At 45.3% G+C, this 23,124-nt stretch overlaps 1 protein-coding gene across 1 annotated transcript; it reads right to left on the reverse strand.

The window, feature by feature from the left end:
• Positions 1-19,078: 19,078 nt before the first annotated feature.
• Positions 19,079-22,511, reverse strand: RNF228 (ring finger protein 228). Its single transcript, XM_081864645.1, has one exon. The coding sequence runs from the start codon at positions 22,161-22,163 to the stop codon at positions 21,219-21,221; it is 945 nt and encodes a 314-aa protein (XP_081720771.1). The 5' UTR covers positions 22,164-22,511; the 3' UTR covers positions 19,079-21,218.
• Positions 22,512-23,124: the final 613 nt, after the last annotated feature.

Raw genomic sequence — 23,124 nt, forward strand, 5'->3', positions numbered from 1 at the left:
GCTCAACCTGAAGCATATTTAACCCGAGGTATGGCTGTAGTTCCTTTGTCCTCTCTTGGCTGAGAGCATCTCAGGCTAAGGAGATGTTGCTTCTTCAAGGAATGGAGTCAGAGAGAGAGATGGCTGCCTCCCCTGTGCTATTTTGTTATCTGCACTGGTGAGGTCACGCCCAACTCTGGTTACATGTAGAGAATGTCTGTTCGAGCCCAGGAGGAAACAGGAAGTTCTGACTGGCTGGTCCAGACACCCCCTTTTATGTCCACTCTAGGAATGTTTTATTTGACTGCTCTGTGTTTCACACCCCACAGTATTTTGGATCTGCTAGTAGTTATTATAGTGATTATACAAGGCGTTACCTGAAAGTTTGGTGAATGGTCACAGAAACCGGACAGTGAGAAATATTCGAACTTACATACCTTACAGACCTTCAAAGTAGGCCCCCTCTGATATAATGCACTGTTGACAACGTTGGTAGAACTGTTGGAAACTTCTGGAAAAGTCTTCTTTTTGGACTGCTTTCAGTTCCCTTATCACAGCAGCTTGGACATGTAAAATGTTAGAAAATCTGTGACCTTTCAGTAAAGATTTCAGTTTTGGAAAAAGAAAGAAATCCAGTGGGGTCAGATTGGGAGAATATGAAGGTGGGACAACTCAGTAACCTCAGTAACGATTTCACGCAGAATATGCAATTCTTCTGCCATCATTCAGACGGTCAAATGCCGATCAATAACTCACGGACTCTGTCAACATTTGCCGTCAACATTTGCTCATTGACGGTCTGCCAGACCAAGGGCTATCTTTGATGGTTTGCCACCCTTCACAGAAACGCTTAAACCACACATGACTTTCGAGTTACAACTTTATCTCCGTACGCAATTGTGAGCATTTCGTGGGTTTTTGATGCCGATTGTATGTTCAAATATTTATCGCTGTCGGATTTCTGTGACCATTCACCGAACTTTCCAGTCACACCTTGTATAATAGTATATTATCATTATCATTTTTGTTTCATGTTTAAGAGGATATGTGCATCTCTTTTAAAAATTGTTCTCTTTTAAAAGTTGATTTTTACTTGTGATGTTTATTTGAGGTGTAGTGGTTGGGGTTTCGGCTAGGATGAAGCAGAACAGGGTTCAAGTCCCCACTCAACCATGAAGTTCAGCTCTTGGGTCAGCCTAATCTACTTCACAGGGTTAAGTAAAGGTAAAGGGACCCCTGACCATTAGGTCCTTTTTTTTTTTTTTTTTTTAAAAATAATTTTTATTGGGTTTTTACATTTTATAACAACAGACACACACACAAAGACAAAGACAAACAAACACACAAATACAATTACATACCCTAAGTTTCTTTACCCACTTTCATTGACTTCCCCCCACCCCCTCCTCTTACATCCCAATTCCAAAATTAATTCAGCAAGTTCTTACCTAACCTCTTAAAGATATTCACATTGCTTTTAAAAATTAAATTCTTTTGTTTATCTATATTCAACTATCCAATTCTCTTATAATCATTAATTTCTTTTTTTTTTAAGGTCGATCTAACTTCCCCTTCACAAATTTTCCCTTTATTATATTAATTATAGGTCACATTGACCAAGTAAAACAAAACATAACATTTTATAATTCTATTCTCTCCCCCCCCTGCCCCGGTTTCTGTCCCTTCCTAGACAAATGTCCAGAAAACAAACAAAAAATATTTCTAGCCCGGATTCCTCACGTCCGAGGCGTCTGATTCTCTGTCAGTCCCTCTCTGCCAACTATATTGGTAGTCCTCTTTGATGGTCCTAAGACCCCGAAGGAGTTCAGTCAGAGTCAGATCATATTTTCTTTCATTCAGAATGTTGAAGAGTGTTTGCTGCGAAAGACCATCTAGTTTTCCATACTCAAGAGAAAAGTCCCAATCATATTGCTTTGTTCTTTCTAGTTTTAATATTCCAAGTACTCCAGGGGCTTCTCTCTTCTTCTTTCTCATCTTTCGCAGGTCTGTAATCCAGAGGTCTTCTTGCTCATACTCTAACGCTGCAGATTCCTGGTTGATATTTTCCACTTGTAGTGTCTGAACTCCTTCTTTTTTCTCTGTCAATTCCAAAGGCATCTCTTCCTGCTCAGCTGCAGAATTTTTATCATGCATCTCCTTTGTGCATTCAGCAGAGTTGTTTGTTTCAGGATTCAAGGTCATAAAAACTTTACTCAGAGCCATACTCTGCTCCTGCAGGATTCCCACGAGAAAGAACATTTTTTCTATCTCCGCCAGTAATTTTCCCTCTGCAGCCATTGTAATGTCACTAATTCCCCCTAGGGGGCTTTCAGTTATTTAATAGTCCTTTTCCAATAATCTGTTACTTTGTTATTATCAATACTTTGTTTCCAATCGCCTCAGTCCAAATGTATCAGCTTTAATTCCAAGAGTTATTAAATAGCAAAATTCTTTACTTTGTCCGCCCGTTTGACAGCTTCTTTGACAGCTGTCAAACTCCTTTCACTTCTTCCTCCGGGACCCAAATAGGACACTCCCGGGTTTTTTGGGGGGGATACACACAAAATTCCAAATTCCCTTTCTCTCCAGCACAAAAATCTTGTTCTATCAAATTTGTGAGAAACTTTTAAATCATCAAAACAGTATTCATTCCGCCTTAATTCTCCGTTCCTTGCTTTGAAACGTCTATAAGTAGAGGGGGTGCGGACTTCCCTTTAACACATCCCCCGATCGTGCCGAATTCACAGGATAAAATTTTTAAAGTCCAAATTCCACTACTCACGGGTCCTTTGTTATCCAGTCCAAATTTTGGGAAGAAAGTCAGCGCTCTCCGGCCATGGCTTGCGGCTTCGCTCTACTGAGGTAGCGGTCTACTCTCAGCACCACGCCACTCTCCGTACCCTCTCCGCAGCCTTTAAAAAGGCTCTTCGTGGGTCGGGGAGGGCGCTTAAGGTGCCCACCGAGTCACCAAGTCCGCAGGCTTCCGCGCCTGCGGTTTCTGAGGGTCCCCGTGTCGCCGGCACGGCAAGACCCGTCCTCAGTAGAGCCGATTCCCTCCGGAGCTCGGAGGGAATCCGCCATTAGCCGTTCGCGCTAACCCGGAAGTCCCCTGACCATTAGGTCCAGTCGTGACCGACTCTGGGGTTGTGGCGCTCATCTCGCTTTATTGGCTGAGGGAGCCGGCGTACAGCTTCCGGGCCATGTGGCCAGCATAACTAAGCCGCTTCTGGAGAACCAGAGCAGCACATGGAAACGCCGTTTACCTTCCCGCCGGAGTGGTGCCTATTTATCTACTTGCACTTTGACGTGCTTTCGAATTGCTAGGTTGGCAGGAGCAGGGACCGAGCAATGGAAGCTCACCCCGTTGCAGGGATTCGAACCACCAACCTTCTGATTGGCAAGTCCTAGGCTCTGTGGTTTAACCCACAGGCAAATACAGAGCCACGCATACCACCTCGTGCTCCTTGGAGGAAAAGGTGAGATGCAATAATAAATAACGTATTTTTAGGACTTTGTAACCCACTTAAGAGATTATTTTTTTTAATGTGACGTGGCAGACAAAAAAAGTTAACTAAAGATCCCCAGGACTGACTTGAGCATCCACTGACTTTGAAGCTCCATTGATTCCATTTGGATTGTTTCCAAGTGAGATCCTGGTGTTCTTGAGCTAGTGCACATTCTAAGCACAATTTGGAAATTGGGCTCTATTGAGATCAGCAGACCGGCTTCCAAGACCATGTGGGATTCAGGTTGTTAATGGGCTTTGACCCAATAACTCTCCCCTTAAGTAAAATGGGGACTAAGCATTTCTGATTAACAGCCAGATGCACTGACCCATTGCACCACAACTAATCAGTTACTTTTTTAATCCAGCAAATTAACATCTAATTTCACATAGTATTAGAATAAACATTTTTTTTTTAATGTGTGCTGAAGAAAAGCAACAAAATTTTGATGTTGCCTCTTGCAATTAGAAACGTAAGAAAGTAGAAGCCAGAAATTACAACAGTGGGTCATTTGGATCCCCTCCAATCTACTTGGTGGGTTGGTTATTTTACTGTTCAATTTATCATGGGTATCACATTATCACTCAGTACCAAGTAATACTTTGACTGGCGTGGAACTGCACGTTCTTCTCGCATTCACTTTTAAGCACAGTATCCTCCCTTGGGTTTGTTTTGGAGTGACGTCATATGCTTTGGAGCAGCAAAGTTTTTCTGTATACATTGTAATGCTTCAGCACAAGAGGAAAATAGATGCTTGGCATTCCGCTACTGAGAAGAAAGCCTCATGAATCGTTATGGAAACTACATTTTAAAAAACTGAGTTTAATCCTACCGTATGAGAAAATAAAATATTTAGGTTACTTCTGGTAGGGAAACTACTAGTAGGGCAGTAGTACTACAATAACAGTACTTTGTTGGGAGAACTATATGAATTTTCTGCTGGAGAAAAAGCGTGAAATCTTGGCCCCATCCAAGTCAATCACAAATTCCCTTTGACCTCAAGAGGGGTCACAATTTCACCCCCCTCTGCCCCTTCTGTCTTTAAAAGGACAGAGCATATTTTTAGAGGATTAACTGTGTAATCTACACGGCTGCCGGACTTTCTGCTTCTTGAGCTGATTCCATCAGCTTGGCTCCCATTTGTGATTTTTAAATCCCAGTAGAAGACAATCACCTCTCAGTTTACTGCAGAAAGGGAGTCCCTAGCTCAGGAGTCTTTTGTTTGGTGAAAGCAAGCATTCTGTTTGAGTTTCAGGAATACTGTTCCTTCTGTCAGAAGATCATCTTAATACCTCTACATTTTCAGACCCACAGACTATTTACCAGATCTAGATAGAAGCAATATTGTACTATCAACCATCATGTCGTCTATTATCTCCATTGTAGAGCACTGGACTATGGTCATCAACATTAGCTGGTAGCTCACAGGTGTAATAAATTTGATACAATCCATCTACTATGTTAAGCAATGATGTGGCTGGCAGGCTGGCAAGACAACAGATGGACTGCCTGTTTTACACACTGGTTTCCAATAGTGTTGTCACACAATTTTTAAAACATAAAAAATTAAAATACTAATCATATGAGTTTTAAAGATACATTTAAGATACCTGTAAATGCCTTCTCTAAAGACCTATGTTAAAGCTTTGTGTTAGTTTTCTGCTGCCTCCCACAAGTGTGCATTGACATATCCAGTTGGAGTTTGCAGTTAATACCTCCCAAAATGGTCAGATCTTCTCCAAACCTGTGCCACAGTTTGGGGTGCATTTTGTGCTGTTCAGGGTTAAACCACAAAACATGAGCATTTTGGAGGTGGGTGGGATGAAATTTGGAGTTTCATAGTAAATGGACCTGGGTTTATTTGTCCATGGCATACTTTTTGCATAATGGCAAACCCAATAGTTCTGAATCAAGGAGAATACTTACTGTACTTTGTAAATGATGCACGCCTGTGTGGAAGAGGAATTCCTATCTTAGAAAAAAAAAGACAATCTTTTAAATATGGTGCTTGCAATCTTCTTTTTGTATCCCCATTGTGTGTGTGTGTGTGTGTGTGTGTGTGTGTGTGTCTACTGCCTAATTAATCAAGGACACCTTTAGGGTGTTGTTGTTCTTGCTTATTGATAGCATAATCCTATGCATATCTACTCAGAAGTAAGCCCCACTGAGGATGTGTTTCTTGGTAGATGTCTATGGGATTGCACTATAACATTTTAAAAAGTTGCTGTTCCAAATACACTTACCAGAGAATATATACCATCAAACACAGTGCCAATTAAGTAAAGGTAAAGCGACCCCTGACCATTAGGTCCAGTCGTGACCGACTCTGGGGTTGCGACGCTCATCTCACTTTATTGGCCGAGGGAGCCGGCGTACAGCTTCCAGGTCATGTGGCCAACATGACTAAGCCGCTTCTGGCGAACCAGAGCAGTGCACGGAAACGCTGTTTACCTTCCCACCGGAGCAGTACCTATTTATCTACTTGCACTGCCGTGCTTTCGAACTGCTAGGTGGGCAGGAGCTGGGACCGAACAACGGGAGCTCACCCCGTCACGGGGATTCGAACCACCAACCTTCTGATCGGCAGGCTCTAGGCTCTGTGGTTTAACCCACAGCACCACCCGCGTCCCTTCAGTGCCAATTACTTATCAGTAAATATACTTTAACACTGTAACCCAAATTTCTGGATACAGAAAACTTGTTCTGGCTTAATAAAATATGCTAACCTAACCTAACCTAATCGTGAAATATTTTGGTTAACAATGGAAGCAGTATGATTCATATAGAATTGATGGCATGGTATTATTGAAGAAAAGGATGTTCTGTTCTATAAACAAAAAAATCTGCTACGTAATGGCCGACAGAGGGCAGCCTTCAGCAACAGTGCCATTTGAACTTCTGAGGTCACTTCCAGATGACCTGTTTCATAAGCATTCAACCTGATTTGCTTGTGGGGAGATTAGACAAAGTTGCAAGTAGTAAGTTCTATCGCACATTTTTATGTGTATCTTTCTGTATAAGGAAAAGTATGACCTTTTAGGGAAGCTGATTTTGAAGCACGGCGTTTCAAATCAGCTTTAATTGTGCAGCCTGCATCTGCTGGGATGTGACTGAATCCCATCCCCAATAGTGTAGCTGTAGGTGCTGATTCTACATCCTCAAAGTGGAAGAGAGAGCATGAGAACATTGCAGGCCTGAAGACTTTTTGTCTTATTAAGTGTTCATTTTAATAACCACCTTGCAATTTATTCTGCCCTTCTCCTAATTGGAAGGTGAAATCTACACCATCAGCAGAATGGAACAGTCATACATCTCCCAGACTGTGCCACTTCAGAAGTGTGTGTGTGACTGTAAAATTCTATATCTATATCTGTATCTATCTATATCTCCTTGATATACTATCTTGATTTGCTATCTGTCAGGAGGTGGAATCAGGAGTAGGTCAGTAATAAAACACCCAGTGTCAGTGAAGTTAACTCTTTATTCAGAAAAACCTTAACAGTGCAGGCCTGGTGACCACAGCAACTCTTCCCAGTAGGTCTTGCCCCAATGAGGCCATTGTGAGGACTGAAGGTCCCTGTCTTTCCATTGCTCCCTAAGACTCATCCTCCCCTCTGTAAGGAATCTCAGGCTCCTTACTCTCTTATTGCTCCTCCCTCTTCATTCCTCTACATGTTCTGGGAGACCAGTGGGAAGGGGAGCTGGTCATAGCATGGGTAGGGGCACAGAGACTACCTAGCTTCTTCAGCAGCCTGTCTCATCTCTGTCTCTTGGACCCCCTTCTCTCCTGCCTCTGATTCTGGACTGCTCTCTGCCCCAGCCTCTTCAGCTTCCTCCCCCTCCCAGTCTGCCCCCTCTTCTCCCTCTGACCACTAATCATCATCCCTGATGGACTTTTCGGAGCTAGCCAACCTGACTGGAAGAGTCCGTGACCAGAAGGAGGAGGAGCACCAGGAAGAATGGAAGAACTTCAAAGATTATTTACTTAAATATGTTAAGATAAATTAATTAGAAATACTTGCAAAAAATAGATAGGCTAAGGATTTAAATATGTGAAGTTATAGAATATTATGTTTAAAGCAAAGGTGAAAAGAAACAACGATGTTAAGAGGATTAAGTAAATTTTATGAGATTTTGTTTTGGAAAACCGTTACAATGATATATATTGAAATCCAGTCAAGGGAATTTGAGGAAGTCACTTAACAATGTTATTAGGATTGGATTAAGTACTGTTATGATGTCTGTTTTTTTGTTTATTTAAATTTTTGGAAAAGTAATTTAATTTTTTAAAAAAGAAACTAACCATCATCCCACACACCAATCCCCTGGCTCTGAGCCTTCTTCCTTTCGGGGTTCCCTTGGGGTTCCCCAGATGGTGCCTCCCAACACTCCTCTGCATTCAGTCAATCCCCTGGCTCTGAGCCTTCTTCCTTTCGGGGTTCCCTTGGGGTTCCCCAGATGGTGCCTCCCAACACTCCTCTGCATTCAGTCAATCCATAACACTATCTATATGTAGGGTAGATGATGTCTCTGCCACTGAAGCATTGTGAGAGATGGCAAGCAGTGGGATGAATGAATCAATCTGCCATGTGCCACACCTTCCCTCTAGTATTACAGTGACACTTCACTTTCTGCTTTGTTCCAGTTTCCAGAAAGTAAGAATTTAGTGCCTTACAGCAAAATCCAGTGTAGGTGTGTTCAGGTAGTTGAAAGCCCTGAGACATTTCCAAAACTACATAGTAAATACCCATGTAGGTCTTTGGAGTTTTGGCATATTTTAGGAAGCAAAGTGTGAAGACAATTACGGTAACTAAGTGGTTGTGCCCAGCTAGGGAAAATGGGGCATTGCCCCAGCAAGCTCAGCCTGCCCCAACTTGCCTGTCTTCTTATTTACAACAACCAATCAGCTAATGGATCTCCCTGCCATTGGCTCTGGCTCCACCTACTCTTGAGCTCCCTGCCTTATGCCCTGCTGGTCCCAATGAGCATCAGTTTGTGGCACCAGTTGTGCCACAATTAAAATTGCAATTACATAGTCAATCAGGATGTAATTACAACAGGGCAGCACTTGGGGGTGGGGGGAGATGTCCAGGACTGCACTCAGCAGAATGTAAAGGGGGATCCCCAAACACAGCAGAACTGGCCATCTGCCACATTTTAAAGTAAAAAGAGAAATAACCCCTGGATGGTTAAGTCCAGTCAAAAGGTGACTATGGGGTGCGGCACTCATCTCGCTTTTCAGGCCCAGGGAGCCAGTGTTTGTCTACGTGCAAAACAACATCAAACCTAGCGTTACGTAAAATACATTCAACAAACACACACAAAACGTAACCGGCTGCGCATTCACATAAACAATTCTCTTCTGTATTTTTATCACAGTATCAAATATTTCTCTTCACATAATCAACACATAAAGTACAACAATATAAATGGAAGTCCCTATAGATCAGTTCATTCATAGAGTCCAAATGTCTGCTGGTTTCTGTTCCACGTATGTCTTTGTATGTTCATAAAATCCAAATGGGAGCTTACTACAGTTCCACAGAATCTTGATAAGGATTTCCGGAATAATGCCTTGTTTTGCCCTTCTGGACTTTATCAGTTATACATGTTCTATGTTATTCTTATTTGTTAAAATATGTTGAAATACGATCTTATATTCATTTATATTATCTAGAACATACAAAGACATACGTGGAACAGAAACTAGCAGACATTTGGACTCTATGAATGAACTGATCTATTGGGACTTCCGTTTATATTGTTGTACTTTATGTGTTGATTATGTGCAAGAGAAATATTTAATACTGTGATAAAAATACAGAAGAGAATTGTTTATGTGAATGCACAGGCGGTTACCAATTTTGTGTGTTTGTTCAGCATTCGTCTACAAACAGCTTTCCACGTCATGTGGCCAGCATGACTAAACTGCTACTGGCGCACAGAGGACCGTGACAGAAACCAGAGTGCATGGAAACTCTGTTTACCTTCCTGCCACAGCGCCACCCACTCCCTCACATTTTAAAGTACATAAAGTAATACATATTACCATGTAAAGAAATCCCACCTGTATGAACATTTAGTCTGGAACATATAACTATGCAGCTGCCTCCCAATGGAATTCACGAAGTGTGTATGCAGCTAAATTCTGTGCTGTTCTGCAGTTCCAAACACCCTGCTGTGCTCATAGCACATAGCAGTACTTCTGAATTGCTAAATGTGTATGCTACGAGCCCTCCCAGTCTTGACTTGGCACACTGATAACCTTAACAAATTGTAATAGTAATCAATGCTAAAGGTAGAGGTGGAGACAGTTTATTTAATATATTGACCACTTAGGGTTTCAAATGTTGTCACCAGCACTTTGAATTCTGTCTGGAAAGAAAGAGGCAGCTAATGAAAGGAGCACTGAGATATTATGTTTCCAGAAAGCTGGTAACTCACCCCAGAGAGAATGCAAGATGTCATCTGAGTATAGAGGCCACTGAACACCATTTCTCAAGATGATCTCATCCAATGGCCTCATATATACACTGACAAAAAGGGACAGAGTCAAGCAATCTCTCCTGATCACTTGGGAGTTCAGGAAAGACTCTCTGTCTCTGTCTCTGTCTCTGTCTCTGTCTCTGTCTCTCCCCCCCGCCCCCCGCAACAAACACAAAAACTGACTCAGGGGTATTGTTTTGCTTCTATTAAGTACAGCAATCTCTTCAAGTATTAAGCATGAAAATGAGAGCCTTGTTGTCCAAATACCACAGAAATACTGCAAACCTCCCAATGGTGCTAATAACACCAAGGTTGCAGGTTCGATCCCTGTAAGGGACAGCTGCATATTCCTGCATTGCTGGGGGTTGGACTAGTTGATCCTCAGGGTCCCTTGCAACTCAATGATTCTGTGGCAAAAGGCTTGATGGAAAAAAGTCATAAAAATATTAATTGATTTCAGTAAGATAATCTCAGTGATAAGTACATGGTGGGAAAGAGACTTAGGACACAGCATTTCTGAGCACAAAATGCTCTGAATTTACCAGTTCAGGAAGCTCAATATAAAGTGTTATTATGCTGGTACTCAATGCCATCCAGGCTTAATAAAATCTGTTCAGGTACATGTTTTAAGGGAGCAACCGTATGACAAGATGCAGTGCCTCTCCAGTTCAGCTGAGTTCAGCTAGTCTGGATGCAGCCCATTCGCCTTCTCAATCTGGCCCACGGATGGTCTGGGAATCAGCATGTTTTTACATGAGTAGAAAGTGTCCTTTTATTTAAAATGCATCTCTGGGTTATTTGTGGGGCATAGGAATTCGTTCATTTTTTTTCTTCTTCAAAATATAGTCCGGCCCCCCACGTGGTCTGGGGGACAGTAGACTGGCCCACAGCTGGAAAAGGTTGGTGACCCCTGAGCTAGTCCCTAACCCAACCCAGCTCAGTCAAAGCCTGCTAAACCAAGGCTGATGAAAGTCTCCCCCAAGGAGTGTTCTGGGGGCAGAAGCAGAGAGGGGGGACTTCTTGGACTGGGTCCTGATCCCATTCAGCTCAGTCATGTGGCCTGACAAGCTAATGCAGAACACTGTGTTAAAGGCTTGTTTTCCCAGGCTGACGCAGAACTCCATCTTAATTGACACTGGCTTGATTTATGCCAGCTTCTTCTGCATAGGATTGCTCTGAGTGGTCTTGCTGCTTGCTCCCTCCAGGGCCAGCAGCAGCGCTTCCCGGGCCACTAGCTGACTGTGTAGTGGGGCAGGCACGTTGGAGAGAAAGGCCAGGAGGACAGCGTCGGAGAGGCCAGGAAGAGCTGCATGTAAACTTCGTAGTTGAAGGCGCAGGCGGCACAGTCGGAATGTTCTGGCTAGCTTGGGGGAACTGGATTAGATGACCTGCGTGGTCCCTTCCAATTCTATGATTTCTATGTATGCCCTGGTCGCAGAAAAGGCCGTGGCAAGAAATCTCTGCTGGCTGCAGAGACAGCTACCGCCGATCAAGTCGCTGCTCTGCTCCGGCAGGGGGCGCTGGACGTTAGGACAGGGGACAGGTGGCGTCCACGGATGGTGTAGCGGCGCAGAAGGCGAGGGCGGGCCAGCTTGGCGTCGAGGAGCTGCGCTCTTCGCCATCCCACAGGGGCGGCCTGTGCCTGCCCGCCAAGGACGTGACGTGGTCGCCACCGAGCTCCTCCGCGCTGGTCTTCTTGCTGCCTCTGCTTCGCGCTGCAGTGCAGGCGCGCGAACAGCCTGGGCGCGCGGCCTCCCCGTCGAAAGGCTTGCTGCAGATGCGGCGCTCGCGCTCTCGGAAAGGGGAGGAAGGAGGCGGCCGCCCTCGCTGCTGGGGTTCTTGGATCGCTTCCTCCTCCTCAGGCTGGCGGCTGTTGCTCTCCTGGTCTGTTTGCTCCGCCTGTTCTGCCGTCAGAACTTCGTTTCATCGGAAGGCTTCGTTTCCCCGACGTGGATGCTGGTGCAAAAGGGCCAGATCTGGAAGCGACGCGGTTCTCCCCGCCCCATGATGCTGTGCGGGCAGCTGGCTGTAAACGGGCGTGCTTCTTTGGCTGTTGCTGCTATTGGCTCCTCTCACACACACACCCCTCCTTCAGATTTCTCTGGCGGCTCCACGTCCCACCGTCAAGCTTTATCGACGGTGTTACCCAGCACACAGTAGCTCCCAGGAGTGCCAGTTTGGCCTCGCGACCGTGGGTGCCCCGGGGCCGTGGGTGCCATGCAGCGTGCATGGCCCTGGCACCGAAATTTGTGGGTGCCTTGCCCCTTCATGGGAGTTAGCACCTATGGCACCTATGGTCGCGCCCCTTCCCCGAATATGAGCGCCCCTGTGATCGCATATCTCTGAAATTGTGCGTTTGGAAGTGCCTCCTCCGCTGCTAATGCCCTCCCGCACAGTTGGATTCCTGATTTAGTACCCAATATTTTCTAACACCTGTGTCTGCATTATTTTTATTATTTTATTATTATATAATAATTCTCAACCACGGAGAACTTTCTCTGGTCCCCAGTACCTCCCCAGTCCTGCCATACTGTCTACACCAGCCTTTTCCATGGCTATACATCTCCAAGCCTCTTTCTCTCTTCTGTGCCAAATATTTTCTCTTGGGGCATATATCCACTTGCTCCATTTCAGCTACCCTCTGGGAAACATATAAGGGGTGGGGGGCACAAGTCATTAATGAGGCTGGAACCCTAAACAGCAGCAGCCACCCTGCAACACGGGCTGCGGGAGAAACTTGGTTTCACAGGTGCCAATAGGGCACCAATCTTTGATTTGCTCAAAGTGTATTAGAACATGGATTGATTCCTCAGGAGCCATCATGATGTGAAATAATCAGCAACATTTGTGCTAACTGCTTCAGTTATTCTACTTCTGGGAACTTGGATTCTGACATGTACTCAGCTCTATACTAAATCTTCTGAAAACAAAATTGCCTTGCAGTCTCTATCTTATTATTGTGAGATGTGAAACACATAGCAGTTAAGTACAACATTCCTAGAGTGGACATAAGGAGGAATGTTTGCAGCAGCCCGTATGTAAACTTTCTGTTTCCTCCTAGGCTGGGTCAAACTTCCTCTGCATGTGACTAGAGATGGGCATGACCATACCTGCCCAGGTGGCAAAAGCACCTGGGACACAGCCCTTTCGCGCGCGCGCTCTCTCTCTCTCTCTCTCTCTGACTCCATTCTTAGAAAAAGCAACTTCTCTTCAGCTAGAAATGCCCTGTTGGCTTTCAGCCAACAAGGGACAAAGGGATAGTTCCACGTGTATATATACTTTTGTAACCTAAGTCTGCCTCCAGGGATCCAATTGTGAACTGATGATACTGTGAGTAAACTTTCTTTTACTGACTTTAAATAAGATTGTTGTGTCTATTCTTTTTAAGAGGGACAAGAAGGGATCTTACCATCATTCTTATTGGGAGACTAAAACTAGCCTGCAACAAGCTAACCACTGTGTATTAAAAAGGGGAATGCACTCTGCTAAGTAAAGGGACTTGCTAACACAAGTTAGGAAGGATATTATTAAACCATATACCCTCTCCTGCCTCCCTGAACATTCCCACAATTATTAGCCACCTTTTGGATCACTAGGGTTCATAAGGTAGTGTCCCAATCTTGTACATGTATTTTAATGTGTGGTGTCCTACTGAAAGACAATGGCTAGTTGGAGTGCAGAATGCTCTCTTTAGGGTTGGACATGAAGAATGAGGTTGCATGGATTTCCTAATTATGAAGATCCCCTTCAAAATAGGTGGGTCATGGTAGTAGGTGGAAGATACCTCTGGCCAATGCCACCATCTAGGTGTGTAGACAAGTAAAACAAGGAACATATTATGACACCATGCCTCAGTCTCCAGAGAAGAGTGAATCCATCGATTACGGACATTCCAGTATCTTTTTACAAGGAAATGTTGATCTCAGCACCTGATTTAGGGAGGTGTGGGTGGTTCCCCCACCCAGGATGCTGAGCCAAGCAGGTACAAAATTGAGAAGATCCATGGGTCAGGTTCACTGCATGTATGGTGTTAAAGGAAAATATTATGAAAATGATGTATAGATGGTACTTAACCCCTGTAAAACTAGCAAAGATTTATCACAATAGTGATAATCTATGTTGGAAATGTAAAGAAAAAGAAGGTACCTTTTATCATATGTGGTGGACCTGCCCCAAGGTGAAAGACTTCTAGGAGAAGATTTATAATGAATTGGAAAAAATGTTATTAAGAAAGCAGAAGCCTTTCTTCTTGGAATAATAGGTCTGGAATTGCCCAAGAAAGATGCTAGATTGTTTTTGTGTGCCACAACTGCTGCTAGGATTTTGTTGGCCAAAAATTGGAAAACACAAGAAGTGCCAACAGTGGAGAGGTGGCAGATGAAGATAATGGACTTTTGGTAGCTAGCCGACCTGACCGGAAGGGTCCGCGACCAGAAGGAGGAGGAGCACCAGGAGGAATGGATGAAATTTAAAGACTATTTAGCTAAATATGCTAAGATAACTTAAATAGAAATACTTGCAAGTACCAGATTGGCTTAGGATTTAAATATGTGATGTTATAGAATAATATGTTTAAAGTTAATATGAAAAGAAAGAAAGATGTTAATTGACCAAGTAAAGTTTATGAGAAATTAGTTTTGGAAAACTGTTACAATTGTATACATTGAAACTCAGCCAGGGGGATTCGAGGAAGTCATCTAAGAATGTTTGCAAAAGCAGAACTATTATAATTAGGATTTGTGTCTGGTTCTTTGTTTATGTTTGTTATAAATTTGGAAAATCAATAACAAAAAATGAAAAAAACAACAACAAAATTGAGAAGATCCATAATTGAGAAGATCCATTTGGGGGCACCAAATGCTGGCCTCACACAGGGCATCATATTATGAAAGATTACCTTAATCTGCCCCTGCTTGATCTAACTTCCAATGTTTTCTATGCAGCCAGTCTCTAACCAGGGCCAGACACTGGGAAAGCACTCGGCTCTGGATCAGATGAAAAGGGAGAGGTGCTGATGAGTGTCACCATAGTACTGACAGCTCCTGAACACCATGTGTTCATACGGTCTCACTCAATGGCCTCATCTATGCATTGAACAGAACAGGGAGCAAAACCAAGGAATCACTCACAGTCCAGAGGTATAACCACACACAGAGAAATGTATCTGACTCAACTTTCATGTATTGTTGCCATTAAATACTTATTCATTCCTAATAATAAATTAACAAGCTAATGAGGTTAAAACATAAACTGGGAACTGAAAGACATACCCTGCAATGCACAAAAATACTTGCATATCAAGTGCTAATTAGAAGGTTGCACAATCACTGGTGGCATTTTTAAATGTACAATAATCGCTTATGAAAGAGAGCAGTTAAGTAAAAATCCAAATGTGAAGGGTACAAAAAGTAGCTTAGGTATAAATCTGTATTATAGCATTTAAGCATGTCAAGAAGGAGAAACCACCCTAAGCACATTATAAAGGGGCTATCCTATGCACAAGATGCTGGTGTAATGTTAAGCTCAGTCAGGATTAAGTATGGCGGATCCAAGCTTCATTCTGGAGCAGGGCTACTGCTGACTGAGGCAGCCTAAGACTGGCAGAGGGAAAACAAACCATAGTTACACCACTCTTTTTGCCAGTTTAATTGATGTCAGGGTCCCAGGTCACATGACCAAGTTGAATGGGCTTAAGATCAAGCCCAAATCCCTGCTCTATGGTCCCACCCCCAGAATGCCCCTTTCCCAGGGCTTGACACTGGCTTAAGACCTGCTAGGCTCCACTTAGCTGGCTTTGTCCTGGCTGAGCTGGAATGAGGGAGACAGAATATCTCTGTCTGGGCTGAGGATAGGGAGCTACACCAGCACAGCCTGACTGCACCAGGAATCTCCTAGCTCAGCTAGAGATCCACTGGTTCCTGACCATGTTCATCCCGCCAGATCTTGCTACAGGATTGCTCCCTTGATGTGCAAAGAATGCTTTTCTAGTTCACTTATTATGATTCAGGTCTACCACACAAATAAGATGCCAGTGCACATTAGAATACATATCTCATTCAAAGCAACACAGTGTAAACAGGCTATCCTCACTCACATGTCCATTCAGTTGTGATTTAAGTGCTGGTTCTCAAGGCAGCAAGCAACACACAATTACTTGTAGAGTATAAAATACATTTTTTAAAAACTCCCTATCAGTGAATACTTTGCTACAGAAGGAGTGATCACCCATGTTAAGCGATGACCGTCTATGATTAGCAGCCTTCACCACTAATGGAACCTGGAAGAAGGGGAGTGCTTTATTTTACTTTTGTGTAGTAGCAAGAAAAACTAGAATCTGCCCACATATCACAATGGTACAAAAATGGTAAATACTTCCATCCAAACCTTTCCAATTCTGTGTGGATTGTATTGGTTGCCAGTGGTCTACTTGTAACATTGAATGGTAGCTTCAGTTGCATGGTAAGCTTCAGTTGCATAGACTCCATGTGTCTGTTATAATGAACAGACAAATCTGGGACTTGTGTACACCCCTATAATCCATAGAAATCCACCTAACTGCCTCACAACTAGCCAGCCTGCCTTCTACAAGGCAGCTGGTGAGGGGAAAAGAAAGTATCTCTAGTAGTCCCATGCAGACCCAACATGGAAAAAGTTTATAAGCTCTTGGTTCCTGTGCAAGAATCATTCAGTGGGCCATCTCTGGGAGTACTAATGATGCTCTCATGAGACCTTGTGAAACAATCTGACTTTTTGCAAGGTCTCGTTATAGCATCCCCACCTTGCCTGAGAATAGCTAAAACCACATACGTTGAAAGTGTATAAGAAGCAGGCTTAGTGTAATGACAGAATCCATTTGAGCTAACTCACATTTAATATAGGTCTATGGGCCTATATTTAAGAATAAGCCAACTATTCACAGCCAATTATTCAGTCAGCAGCAAACAAAAACAAAACCTGATAAAGATTAAATAATCTATCATAATCACACACACTTTAGGGCTTCTCAACACACACAAAAAGCCAATCATATGGTAATGCAGTTCCTGGACATTTCAAATTTCAATTGGGAGGTGGAACAAAAAAAAAAAAAAAAAAAAAAAGGAAGTCCCCTTCACATTGATAACTGTAGAGATTCCCTGACATCAAATTTTCTTTGTGAAGGGAGATTTTATAAATGAATTAATGGGAGGGTATTTTATCATTTGAGTCTCACATCAGCCTGAAGTGGTACAGTCCAGGAGCAATTTTACCATGTTTGAGAGACATGCAGACAAAAATCTATGTCACATGCATGTTCAGAGGAAATTCACATTTGTGTGTTCATCACTATTTCTGTAGCTTTGCACACAAACCTAATTTGAGTACTGACAACAGAATGTGTGAACTATGTCTGAGGTGAGATCACTGTTCTGAAGATTCTACTGATGATTCTACATCTGTAATGGCTTGTTTACATACGAAAGTCACCACAACACTGCAGCCATGAGCATGCACGTTTGAACAAGGCCTATGTGACTTTTTGGTGGCAGTAGCCCTTTTAACTTTAGCATCAAGCAATGGCTTGCACATGTGAATTAGCAATCACATATTAATTGCCACAGACAGAACTTTAGTATTATCTACTGTGAAAACACACACAGTATTTTCAGTGGGGAAAAGGCATGCATTCTTCAGAGAGCCCCCAAATATATGATGAATCAATACAATGAAAGGCTGGTACCTGGATGTCTGACCCATCCAACCCAAAAAGTGCATTTGGTGCAAAAATAACAAAAAAAACAAAAACAAATCAGTAGCACACTTTTAGTATTTTTCCCTGGGTGTACTTAAAAAACAACTACTGATCTCTATACTCTGGCTTCTCTTCAGATCATATTATTCTATAGCACTTGTTATTCTAAAGTGCTTCCTCTCCTCAACAGGTGTGGTCCACAGCCTGATAAAGCTATTGACAAATGTGTCTCGTTGATTTGTATGGACCTGGATAACACCCAACATAGCATCTATCTTAGTTCCAATTCTAACAAATAGCAGAGCCTTCTTCAGGCATTATGTTTCTTATGTGACATGGGAGGGAACAGGGATGAGCTCGTGGTCTCCACCTCCACGTTGTCCATCCCCACTGCACTCCATAAACTGAGGGATTTCTGTCTGCATAGGGGAGCCTTATCTACTTGTCTGCCTCTTTTTTTTTTGTCCTGTCTTCTGGATCAGCAATTCTCAACCTGTGGGTCCCCAGATGTTGTTGGACTACAACTCCCATCATCCCTAGCTAGCAAGGCCAGAGCTCAGGGATGATGGGAGTTGTAGCCCAACAACATCTGGGGATCCACAGGTTGAGAACCGCTGTTCTAGATTGTAAGTTGAGGGAAGGCACTGTTTTGCTTTTATTGATCTGGAGTACTACTACTACTAATAATAAGAATAATAAGAATAATTTGTTTATACCCCGCCCATCTGGCTGGGTTTCCCCAGCCACTCTGGGCAGCTTCCAACAAAATATTAAAAATACAATAAAACAACAGACATTAAAAACTTTCCTAAACAGGGCTGCCTTCAGATGCCTCCTCTGCAAGCCTTTATTTATTTATTTTTGGCTGAAGAGTAGGGCAAACTTTCTTTAAACAAACAAATAAATAAATACTTGCTGATTATGATAAATAGTCTTAAGGAACTTTAAACACTGCTTTTTTGAAAAAAAAATGAATAAGGTGTCAAACAATTGGTCAGAAACTCAAAAGATGCTAGCAGAGTAGTATCTCCCTATATACATAAGAACGGAACATGTTGGCGGCCATGCCAAGTGCAGCATGAGAAACAACAGGCCAGCCCAGGCACAGTGTTTAATAGAGCACTGGTTAAATGTACCCACAGCAAGGTTTAATGGAGAGCTGAGGAGCCCTTAACCCAGCAGTTTAGCAGCTCACTGGGCAAAGCACCTCATGTCCCCATTAAACACACCTGTAGGGAGGAGAGGCATTTCACAGAGCAGTTTAGTGAGCTCTGCTAAACCTTGAGTTGGGTGGGGCTGACAATCTGATGGGCAGATGGGAGCTCACATCCAGCCACTCCCACTTCACTGAAATCAGACCTTCAGACCTTCTCCTTCAGACCTTCACTGAAATCTGAACGCTCTGTGCTTCACTTTGAAGTCCTGGCCTCACTATGACATCAGGGATTGACAATTGGACAGCATGGGGGTGGAATGAGCTCAGTGAGTGAGTGGAAGGAGCTGGGGGAAATTTTGGGAAGGTGTAAAGAGTAAGTGGCGTTGACAAGAAGAGTGAGCACCAGTGGAAGCCCCATGTGATGATGACAGCAACAGCTCTAGCTCTGCTTTATCTATTTGATTGTGTAGTTGGAGCAGGAAGTGAACTGTCCTCTTCATTGTCTTACAGGTGCAGTGGAAGGGCATTTCCTCTGAACTCATACAACCCCTAACACCAAACCACTTCCTCAGCCTTATCCAGGTTTTTCTTATTTGGGAATAGTCTCATTCAAATACTGTACATGTGCAGAGCAGTCTTTCCCATAGGGCTTAGTGGTGCGTCGCGCCAGGGCGCTGGCCTCTCAGGGGCGCCCCAGTGAGTGGGGGAGCTGTGTGGCTTTGCCAGTGGCCTCCCCTTTCCCTACATGCCCGCCGGCTGTGCCCCGCCAACCATATGGCTGGCAGGTAAACAGCTTCCCTCCCAAGCCTATACGGGGATTGCTCTCCTGCAGCAGCATGGGGGAGAGTTGCACCCCATCCAATGGCTGGCAGTTTGCAGCTTTGCCCCTTTCCCACTATCTGTAGTAATTTGGGGGTGCTAGGCAGATATTTGCACCCCAGTGCCGCATCTGCTAAAGAAATGGTAACATAAGAAATGGCAGTTTTACACATTTCTTATTTGCATTTCATAATGCTAGCTCCAATTCTTTTCTCATCTCTGTGCAAATATGAATGGTAAAGAAATCCCAAGGAAAAATAAGTGGGTCTGGTTTTGCCACACCTTGCACATCAGAAAGACATACAGTTGCAATCACTTTCTAACCACTTCTTTCATTTTCAAAGAACAAGAATAAAGGAATGTGACATGAAAGAGCTGCCTATTTGAATGGCCTATCCCATACCCCAGCTTTGCTCCAGCTTTAACCATAAAAATATAGCAACGCATTTGATTCTACATCATGATCAACTGCATGGGGTGCCACAAAACAAATACCACATTTCTTCAGTATGTCTTGGGGAAGCAGTGCATAATTTCTGAGAGAGGAAAGCATTTGTCTGCCTTGGAAGGTGCACCGACTAATCTAGGGTGTGCATGAGGATTGTCCTTGGAAGAAGTGAGAAAAGGCACTCTACAGAAACTCACTCTGCTTTGAACATTCCTGGAGTTTTAACTTTGGCACAACAAATAGATGGCAGGGCTAAGTCCAGTCCAGATGCAAAAAGGAGCTCTGCAGGAGAGGTCATTGGCCTAAGACTTTTCCAGCCCATCATTCCTTCAGGAGGATGAAAGTTTCATTCTTTTATTTCTCCAACCTCTGTGACCCTCCCAGCTTGTGTGGCAAGCTGGGAGATTTCTTCCTCATGGCCTTCCCACAAGAATGTGGGAAACTGCCATTGGACAAGTATTGAGCACTTCACTTCTACGGAGTCTTTCCCAGCCCTACACAGAGCAAAGGGTAGCCCATAAGAAGAAGAATCAAAAACCACATTAAGGCAATGCTTTTATTAGACCAGAGCACTGTGGAAACTTCCAAGTTCTCCAGAACTCTTCACCCATCTAACCACATGGAAGAGCTCAAAATCTCACACACTATTTTGTGTCATATGGGTTGGCCCAATAAATACATTGCCCTAACGTGGATTTTGGAGTTTTCCCTGCCTACCTACTCAAGGTCCCTTTAAATAGTGCTGAGATTGTGATCTGCATGCAAAGGAGAGCTATGGACCCCTCCCTCCCCCCCAAAAAACTTCCTACCTAGCATGCAAATCAGAAACCCTGCCAGGGGAAAAGGTGGCAACCCTGCCAAGGGTAGGAATCGCAAGCGTCCGGGTTGCCACATCTCTTGTTCTAACCAGGCTCCTATGCCTTTAATAGTCGCCCGACGTGAGAGACATTCGGAAGAGAAAGCTTTTTCCCGCTGTGCAAATGTGGCGGGGAAGACCCCACCTGCTTAAACATCATGCAGCTTATCATGCACCGGAAATAAAGGAAGGAATAAATAAATTAAAAGCGGGGAGGCCGCCCCAACCCCGCCAGTCTAGCAGCGGCTCCTGCTCTCGGCAGCCACGCGGCCTGCGGGAGTGCTGCGCCCCGACGCCACCTCCCTGGAGCCGCCGGCCGTCGCTCTGGCGAAGAAGATAGTCCTGGGCTCGCTCCTGGATTTGTAGCTGTACATGAAAGGCACGGTGGAGGCGAAGAGGAGCACGAGGGCGACGCCGAGGAAGATGGAGCCCGTCAGCCACTCCATCCACGCGAAGCCCAGCAGCACCATGGCCAGGAAGGTGAACACCAGGCAGACGCATCCCGCCTTCCGCCGGCAGGAGGCGCAGCAGTGGCCGTCGCCGGGGTCCTCCGAGCAAGAGGCGTCCGGGCTGCCCACGGTGATGGTGGCCGCGCCGCTGCTGCGGTCCGACGACGGCGAGGGCTGCCGAGCGGGGGGCCGGGGCACCTGCAGCAGCAGCAGGCGCTGGGCGCGCAGGTCGCGCAGCAGAGGCGCCCAGCCGCGCAGCTGCTGCAAGATGCCCTCCACCAGCTTGGTGTTGACGGGCAGGCTGTGCACGCGGCCGTCGGGCAGGGCCGTGCGGTGCCGGCACACCGGGCACGTGAGGTGGGAGTCGGGGGGAGCGCCCCGGCCGCGCGGAGAGTGCTCGCCGCCGCGCAGGTGCAGCTGCGCCAGGCAGTCCTGGCAGAAGGTGTGCAGGCACTCCAGCAGCTTGGGCGCGTGGCGCTCCAGGTCGAAGAAGTTGTAGCAGATGCGGCACTCGTACTCGCCCGAGCTGAGCAGCGCCTCGGGCTGCGGCGGCGCGGAAGGCGCCCGGATGGCAGCTTCTGCAGCAGCAGCAGCAGGAACAGGCTGCGCCTGGGTCCCTTTCAGCGCCTCCCCCTCCTTGCCATCCTGCCGAGCCCCTCCCTCGAGCTCGCCTGGGTTGCAGGCTTCCTGCTCTGCCTGCTGGTCCATGCTGTCCTCCTTTCCTCCGCGCATCAGGGGGCCGGGGCGGGAGGTGCTCACTTTCCCCCTCCCCGGGATTCCGCGGGCTCTTCACATCCTCAGCTGGCCGCAGTTGCGCGTGATGCTCCCCCTTCCTTCCTTCCTCTCTCCTTTGCCTGGCGAAGGAGGCTTGGCACCCCCTCGGGATGCCTTGGATCTCAGCACGACTCCCCTCCCCTCCCCCGCCTCCGGTGCCCCTCTTAAGGCTGCTTCTCCCCAGCCCGGTGACGTCACGCGGGTAGCCCCCCCTCCTGTGGCCCGAGCGGGCAGAAGCTCTCTCCGGCGGCGGCGGCGGCGGCCCCGCCACTCCCTCTCCGAAGCGGTCGGCCTGCCTGAGCGTGAGCTCATTTCCTCGGAGAGGGAAGCCGGAAGCTGCCGCCTGGCTTAAGGGGGCGGGTTTGGGGGGAGCGCCGGCACGAGCGGAGGAAGGGGAGACGGCGGGGAGCGAGACCCGCACCGAAGTGCTGCTATGCGGACAAGGCGTTCCACCCCCATCCCGTGTGTGCGCGCGCAAGTGCTTTCAAATGCGTGTGCATATTTATATAGGTATAACAGAGAAAGGTAAAGAGGCAGGAGAGCCTCCCCCCTCCGCCAGATTAGTTGCACAATACATTAAATTCACTCATTCAAAACGCATTCAAATAAAGGTGCCCGTCCATAGCCGCCCGCGAGTGCCAGGAGGTTCCCATGCTCCTTTGGAACCGTGTGTGAAATAAAGCTTATTTAACAGCACTATTCTTTTAGAAGTGTTATGGAGAGAGCGAGAATCATAGAGTTGGAAAGACACTCCGTGGGTCATCTAGTTCAATGCAGGAATCTTTTGTCCAATGTGGGGCTTGAACCCATAACCCTGAGATGAAGAGTCTCAGGCTCTACCAACTGAGCTATATATAAACGAGTCTGAAGCACGTTTTTTGTGAAAGCTGCCTGCTTTTGTTGTTGTTTCTCTACCATT

This window comes from Podarcis erhardii, assembly GCF_964252035.2.
Source record: "Podarcis erhardii genome assembly, chromosome: 5".
NCBI lineage: Eukaryota > Metazoa > Chordata > Lepidosauria > Squamata > Lacertidae > Podarcis > Podarcis erhardii.

Excerpts from the sequence above, each read along its gene's own strand:
- RNF228 (XM_081864645.1), bottom strand. The coding sequence starts at position 22,163 with ATGCGCGGAGGAAAGGAGGACAGCATGGACCAGCAGGCAGAGCAGGAA.